Consider the following 8000-nt stretch of genomic DNA (forward strand, 5'->3'; position numbering starts at 1 on the left):
AGGGCTAGCCTGCTGCCCCCCCATGCCGTTGCCAGTACTGGAGCAAAGGGGCTTTAACCCCCCCCCAAAAAAAATCCTCTATGACTGTCCTCCAGTCTTCACCCCCTCCCCGTTTCCCCCGTTCTTTTTGAACAGCTGTTTCCAAAGCCTCTTGAATTCCTCCAAACAGCATCAACCTCCATTGAAATAACACAGCCAGGATTTATTGGGATATTTTTGGTTCCTTTTCCATTTCTTTCAGCTAATGATTTTCTTTCTTTTTAAAAAAAATCTAAAATAAATTACAGAATTAAATAAACTTGGACAAATCCTCTCCCGCCTCACCTCCACCATAAAACATTAGAAAAGTTACTGGATTTTGGCAACGGGGACACCCAAAACGACGATGATGATGAGGGAAAGAATGGCTACATTTAACAGGAGGAGACGGAGGCAGAGAAGGGTGTGTCCTCCCTGGGGTGCCCTAGACAAAGTCACAATAAAGCAGGCCCCCCCCACCAACCCAGGAGCCCAAGGCAGCAACTCGTGAAACCTTTCTGTCGCCTCCCATCCACTGTTCCCATTACTCTCTTGCTTGCTTTCGTTTAAACCTGCTAGAATAAGCAGATCCCCGGGAGTCGAGATGTTCCCTTGCGCCTCAGAGACGACCCTGTAGGGCTCTGTCCTGCTCTCAGACATGCGTCGGGTTGTCCAGGTAAGGGTCTGTCTTGGTCATATGCAGCATGACCGTCGGAGCTTTGTAATGGCAGTGCGCCCCAGGGCAGGTCACCCCACTGCAGGGCTTCCCCCTAGTTCTCACCCCCAGTTTTCTATTGCACAAGCTCTGCCAGGTCTGAAGCGTCTTGGAACTCCACACCCAGACCCCGCTGGTGATGCCCACCACCAAGGACATGAGAATCTTGAGCATGAAGATGGCCACCGTAGGCACCGAAGAATCCAAGGAGCAGTCTACGCCACGCCGGCCTGGGAAGGCTAAGCATTCATGCTCCAAGGCCCGAAGGTGCCAGTAATCCATGTTTAGCCGCTCATAGAAGTAGCAGACGATGACGCAGGTGGCCGGGACCGTGTACAGGATGGAGAAGACCCCAATCTTCACCATGAGCTTTTCCAGTTTCTCCGTGTTGGTGCCACCGGTCTTCATAATCTTCCGGATGTGGAAGAGGGCGACGAAGCCCGTCAAGATGAAGGACGTGCCAATGACAAGGTAGCAAGAGAGCGGTATGAGAACGAAGCCCGTCAGGGCGTTGACGTCCATGCTCCCCACATAGCACAGCCCTGTGAGCTCGTCGCCTGCCACCTTCCTCATGGTGAGGATGACGATGGTCTTCATGGCAGGGACGCCCCAGGCAGCCATGTGGAAGTAGCTGCTATGGGCTTCGATGGCCTCGTGGCCCCATTTCTTGCCGGCAGCCAAGAACCACGTCAAGGTCAAGATGACCCACCAAAGGGAGCTGGCCATGCCAAAGTAGTAGAGGATAAGGAAGACAATGGTGCAGCCGGTGCTCTCCAGCCCTTCCTGGATGATGTACAGCTCGCCGTTCTCCCGGTCGCAGGCAATGTTCTCCGCCCCGGCCACCGAGCGGATGATGAAGGCCACCGAGTACACGTTGTAGCACATGGAGAGGAAGATGATGGGCCGCTCAGGGTACTGGAAACGGTGAGGGTCGAGCAGGAAGGTCAGCACAGTGAAGGCGGTGGAGACGAAGCAGAGGGTGGCCCACACGGCCATCCAGATGAAAGCAAAGTCCTTATCCTGCCGTGACCAGTACACGTCCACCCCTGGGGAGCAGCGGGGAGCACACGAGAGGCTCTTCTCCACATACTGGAACTTGTCAGGGTTGCTGCAGGTGCCTATGGCGCTGGGACCAGGGCGGCCCTCCCCCGCAGCAGGCCGGGACCGGGGTGCCACGGGCAACATGCCCTGGCCCCGGTGGGGCTCTGCTGTGGTGGCATTCTCCGGGGCCTCCATGCAGAGGGCGTGCGGGTCGTTCTTGGTGGGCAAGCGGGAGCAGTCCAGGGAGTCGGGCCAGCCAAAGTGGAAGTGCTCCATGATGGGGGCGCAGCGCTGGCGCGCCTGCTCGCACATGGGCCGGCAGGCGGGGATGCTGCTGGACACTTGGTCGGTGCACATGGGCGCGTACAGCGAGCAGAGGAAGAAGCGCAGGTGGCCGTGGCAGCCGTAGGCCACCAGCGGAGCGAATTCCTGCAGCTTGAGCGCCGCCTCGGCCTGGTGCTCGTGGCCCAGCAGGTTGGGCATCCGGGTCAGGTTGTAGCCGATGCCCTGGCACATGGGGATCTCGATGGGCTGGCACCGCCCGCCGCCCCGGCCGCGTTCCGCCTCGTACGCGCCGCCGCCCAACATCTCCAGCGTGGAGCCGGCCACCACGAGCTGGCACAGCAGCGCCGCCGCCGCCCGCAGCAGCTGAGCCGGAGCGAGACGAGGAGGAGGCGCGGCCATGCCTGCCTGCCCGCCAGCCTCACCACATCGCGCCTGCTGCCGCTCGCCGCCGCCCGCGTCCCGCTGCTAGCTGCGCCGCCGTGCCATGGCGCACAGCCGCCCGCTTGCCCGCCATGCGCCCCAGCCGAGGCCGGCTCTCCGCTCGTTGCCGCCTCTGCCGCGGCTCAGCTACACCCCCGGGAGGCGGGCCGGGCGCCGGAGGGACACACCCACTGCAGGGCGGGGCGGGCGGCGCGCTGGGCCTCAGCGCCGAAAGGGACAGGCGCGGGAGGCAGCAGGGGGGCGCCTCCTCGGCCGACGAGCTCCGCGCCGGCCTGCTGAGCAGCTTCCGAGGCTCAGCCCGCCCGGGACGATTTGTAGTAATCGAGCCGGCGTCCCGCCTCGGTCCATGCGCCGCTTTCAGTGCCTCCGGGACGAAGGCGACATTCGCAGCCTAGTCGATCACCTCGCTCGCCCCCCTTCCACGTGTGTGCTGCGATTCCGCGGGCGACGCTGGCGTGCGAAAGCCGGGTTTTTTGGTCTCTGATAGGAAAGCGAATGCAGACAGCTCTTCGGTGGGTCAGATCATGTGGCCAGACCTATGATGCCCTTTCTGTCTGATTGAAGGTCTTCGGTCCGGCAAAGGGTCTTCTTTGTGCGAGGCGCACACTGGCTCGCTCCTTTGAGGCACCTGGAGTGTTGCCTTTATTCGACTAGTCCCTGAATCGGCCAGGCAAGCGTGGCATGCGGCTCCTAAACCAACCGGGTTCCTTGCTGCAAGCACAGGGCATTCTTTCTTGTAAACACAATTTTATTGTATACAAAATAAGAATGTGAAGAACCTATGCTGAGCACCTGAGAACTAAACCCCTAAGCAATCAGAAATATGCACCAGCAAGAGGGTGCACTTAAGGAAAGGGGAGGAAACTAGGAAGTTTTAGGGAAGGGACCTAAAATCCTGGGCTTGAGGTCTGGAGAAGTCCAAGGAGCAGAGTGGTAGTGGTGGGGGAAGGAGCCCGCAACACAATTGCTGGGGTGGTGAGGTAGTGGGCAAACCTGGCACACCTAGTACAGCACATTCCATGCTCTGATGATACATTGAAGGAGCATTATCTTCAAATGCTGCACTTTATTCATGTGCAGTACCTGGCTGTCCGGCTTTTGTGCAGATCCCCATAATGGCACTGGGGCTTGTACAAGACAATTTCCAGCTCCAACATGCCCTACGTTAATCTGTGAGAATGTTATGTATATTGGGGGTTGGTCACTCAAATGTTCTGCCATGCACTCTGAAAACCGCACTTGCTTTGGAAAAGAATTTTTAAGTGGAACTGGGAAGTATTGTTCCGCACGTGCACACACACTTTTCTAAACAAGTCTTTGCTCACAAACATATACAGGGATGCAGTTTCTCCCAGGCTTCTGGTGACCTAAGATCCCTCCGGGAAGTGTCGCAGCTATCCTGCACTGAGTAGCAGCCGAAGAGACTTCCCTTGTTACCCCCCCCTTTCCAAATTAATTACTCCCCCCCCTCCCAAAACTCATTACGATCAGGGTGCAAGAGATGGCTCCTGAAGGGGAGCTAGAAATCCTATGCACAGCTTTCCCCCCCCTCCCTGGGAGGGAGCCAGCATCTTTAATGCATTAGGGAATCTTTGGAAAGGGCTTTGAAGATGAAACACACTCTGTTAAGTGCAGGGATTATTATGTATGTGGCACACGTAGGCACATACCGGGGAGATGCGGGGATCTGCGCTGCAAAAGCACGTAATAAACAGAATATTTAATCAACAGCCTGCTGCCAACGGACACACAAATATCCCTGTGAAAATGGGCGGCTTCCCCACCCCCTCAACCCTGTGCAGCTGGGGAGGTGAGAAGGGGCTTCGAGCCCCCAAACTGATTTGTCTTTGAGTGGCAAAGGAGGGCTGAAATGTCTGACGGGGTCAGGCAGAGCTTTCCAGGATCCCTTAGTGGCTTCAGAGTCCCGTCCCCTCCTGGTCTGGGAAGACAGCTGCCAATGGCTGGCAGCCATGGCCACCTGGCCCTTTTTTGTGCTGCCAGGCCTCCCCCAGGGGTGCCAGAGGAGGTGGGCGTTGCATTGTGGCGCTCTTTGGACAGCCAGGCTGTCCAAAGAGACATTCCAGGGATTCAGATTCCCTGCCCTTGGAGATCTTCTGGCCGGGGGGGGGGGGGAGAAGCAGGTGGGGGCATTCAGACGGTCCTCCCCCGTCCCCCAGAGGGGGGCAGCCAGCTGAAGGGCAACAGCTCCTCTGCACAAAGCCTCCCTTGGCCTGTGGAACTCACTGCCAAAGGGTGTTGGGAATGGCAACGAGCCCAAAAGGTTTGAGGTGAGGGCTGCTGCGACAGGAGGATATTCGGTTTGATTGGTGGTGTTGGAAAGTGCCATCAGGTCACGGCTGACTTATGGCGACCCCGTGGGGCTTTTGAGGCGAGAGCTGTTCAGAGGTGGTTTGCTGTTGCCTGCCTCTGCGTGGCAATCCTGGTCTTCCTTGGGGTGTCTCCCGGCTTAGCTTCTGCGATCTGATGAGATCAGGCCAGCCTGGCCATCCAGGTCAGGGCTCAGTTGGGTTTAGTGGTTCTCAGAGTCTCTCTCTCTCTCTCTCGGTCTCTTGGCAGGTTACAAACCCTTATTGCACAGATCTGATCTCTACCCAATTTAAGGAAGCTCTTCCGCTGCACTCCACATATACAGACCAGGACCAAGGATTTGGGGGTTAGGGGAAGAATGTCCGGGCACACTCAGAACCTGGCACCTTTTAAACTCCAATTCCTGGTGAGCTAGCTGGCATTGCCTTCCTGGAAAGGACATTGCCCTGTTGAAGTCACCCAGGCAACAGCCATCTATTGTGTGCTTGTCTATGTTTTCTTAATTTTATCTCTTGAGGAAGAATTGATAGAGCTGGATCCAGACTAAACTTTCTGCGATTTGAAGGCACTTCCATCCGTGGAACGGAACCTCCCTGCCTCCCCCAGTCCTGGTACAGCCCACGGATCTCCTCAAAAGGCTGGCCCTGGGGAATAAGGGACCCTCGGGGATGGCAAGAGGGGCAAACTGGGGGTCTGCAGCAGGAAAGGGGAGAACGGGCAGGAATTATACCCCCCCTTCTGTTAGCGATTTAGTCTGTGAAAAGTATGCAGACGGAGAGTGATTTCAGCTAAGCATACCTTTATTTAGTTCAGGACAAAGACGAAGGGACCATCTCGCAGGCTGGTTATATAGGTTCAGAGAACCCGCCACCAAGTACACCTAAACACACCCCCTACTCCCGATAGGCTATTTACAGTAACCGGGCGACCATTGGTCTCCCGGCTGAGAAGCTGGCCCTTTGATAGGGCCGGCTAGGATCCTACGGACCCATTGTCTTTGGACATGAAGCTGTTGAAGAGTTGTGCCTGGCCAGCCCGGGCAAGTCCGGGCATGTCAGGCTGAATACATTACACCCCTCCCCCCTTGGTTCAGAAGGCACCCACAGACGAAGACCTTCAAGTAGGCGGGTGGCTTCTTGGGGCGCGTCGAGCGTCGGGGCTCCGGGGTAGCGATGGGTTCGGTCTCGGGGGCCCTGGGAGCCGAGGGGCTCGGAGCCGGCGAGGGCGCCGAGGAGGCAGGACAGGCTGGCACCACGGTGTGAGGTGCCTCGGGTTCCTCACGGAGAGGCGGCTGTGGATCCGGTGCCGGGAGTGGGGCCGATGTGGCAGGCTCTGGGTCCTCGTCCGGATCCTCTGGGTCCCGCTGTAGCGTGCGACTGCGCAGCTGGTCAATGTGCCGGTGGAGGATCTGGCCATCCTCGCTGGAGACCTCGTACGAACGGGGGCCCTTGACCCGTACAACTCGGGCCGGGATCCATCGGGGCCCCTGGCCGTAGTTTCGTGCGTACACCGGGTCCTCTGGAAAGAACCCTCTGGCCGACTCGTACGTCTCGGTGCCCGGGGCCTCCGGGGTTGCTCGGTCTGGGTGTAACCGATCCAGTCGGGAGGCCAGGCGGCGGCCCAGCAGTAGTTCGGCCGGGGAGCGGCCGGTCGTGGTGTGTGGCGTGGTACGCTGTCCGAAGAGAAAGGCTGCTAGTTTATAGTCCCAATCGGTGGAGTCCAGTCGGCGAAGTGCGTCCTTTGTGGTGCGCACCATGCGCTCCGCCTGGCCATTCGTGGCAGGGTGGAACGGGGCGGATCGGACGTGGCGGATCCCGTAGTACCTGGTGAAAGCCTGGAACTCGGCCGAGGTGAACGCGGTTCCATTGTCCGTGACCAGCGTGTCGGGGATCCCTTGGCCGCTGAAGATCCTCCACATGGCCCGGATTGCGGCCTGCGAGGATGTGGAGGGCACGGGGACCACTTCCAGCCACTTGCTGTATGCGTCCACCAGGATGAAGAACAGCTTGCCCTGGAAGGGTCCAGCAAAGTCCAGATGGAGGCGGGACCAGGGACGGTGGGAGGATTCCCAGGCCCTCTCGGGCGCTCGGGGTGGTTCCGGCCGCGAGGCTTGGCAGGGCTGGCACCTCTTGACCACCCCTTCAATGTCCGCGTCCAGTCCTGGCCACCACACATAGCTCCTGGCCAGGGCTTTCATCCGCACCACCCCGGGGTGTGTCTCGTGCAGGGCGGTGAGTACCCGTTCCCTTAAAGGCGAGGGGATGACCACCCGGCTTCCCCACAGCAAGCACCCCTTGTGGGTTGAGAGTTCGTGTTTCCGGGTGGCGAACGGGGCGATGTCCTGGTCTCCTTTGGCCTCGGGCCACCCCCTCACCACCCAGTCCAAGACCCTTCCCAATGTCTTGTCCTTGGAGGTACAGCGTGCCACCTCCGAAACATGGACCGGCTGGTCCGTGAGGGCTTCCAGGCTCGCAACTAGGAGCGCGGGGGCCGGGTCCGGGTCGCACTTGGGGAGGGGCAGGCGGCTCAGAGCGTCAGCGTGGCCCATCGCCTGTCCGGGCCGATGGACGAGGTCGTACGCATACCCCGCCAGGAAGATGGACCAGCGTAGCACCCTGGGCGAGGTTATCTGCGGTGTCTGCCGGTCGGGTGCGAGGAGGCCCAGCAGGGGCTTGTGGTCCGTCAGGATCGTGAACGGACGGCCGTACAAGTAGTGGTGAAATTTTTTCACCCCTGCCACGATTGCCAACGCCTCCTTGTCGATCTGCGCGTAGTTGCGCTCGGCCGACGACAGTGTCCGCGAGTAGTAGGCCACCGGGACCTCGCGACCATCCGGTAGTCTGTGCCCCAGGACCGCCCCGACCCCATAGGGAGAAGCGTCGCACGCCAGCACCACGGGAAGGGCCTCGTCAAAATGGGCGAGGACCGCATTAGAGACCAGGAGGTCCTTTATTGTTTGGAAAGCCGCGGCGTGCGGAGGCCCCCAGACCCATGGTGCTGACTTGTCGAGGAGGCGGTGGAGCGGCTCTGCGACGGCCGCCTTCAGGGGCAAGAAGGAGTGGTAGAAGTTCACTAGGCCCAGGAACGCCTGTAGCTCCGTCTTGGACTTCGGGGCCGGGGCGTGCGTGATGGCCTCTACCTTGTCCTGGGAGGGGTGCAGGCCGGCGGCGTC

The 8000-nt window shown here is 59.4% G+C and overlaps 1 protein-coding gene across 1 annotated transcript; it reads right to left on the bottom strand.

Annotated features, from left to right (window-relative positions):
• Window positions 1–200: 200 nt before the first annotated feature.
• On the bottom strand, window positions 201–2589 carry FZD9 (frizzled class receptor 9). Its single transcript, XM_015413564.1, has one exon. The coding sequence runs from the start codon at window positions 2456–2458 to the stop codon at window positions 671–673; it is 1788 nt and encodes a 595-aa protein (XP_015269050.1). The 5' UTR covers window positions 2459–2589; the 3' UTR covers window positions 201–670.
• Window positions 2590–8000: the final 5411 nt, after the last annotated feature.

The sequence above is a fragment of the Gekko japonicus genome, unplaced genomic scaffold, assembly GCF_001447785.1.
Source record: "Gekko japonicus isolate JY-2015 unplaced genomic scaffold, Gekko_japonicus_V1.1 scaffold250, whole genome shotgun sequence".
NCBI lineage: Eukaryota > Metazoa > Chordata > Lepidosauria > Squamata > Gekkonidae > Gekko > Gekko japonicus.

Excerpts from the sequence above, each read along its gene's own strand:
- FZD9 (XM_015413564.1), bottom strand. The coding sequence starts at position 2,458 with ATGGCCGCGCCTCCTCCTCGTCTCGCTCCGGCTCAGCTGCTGCGGGCG.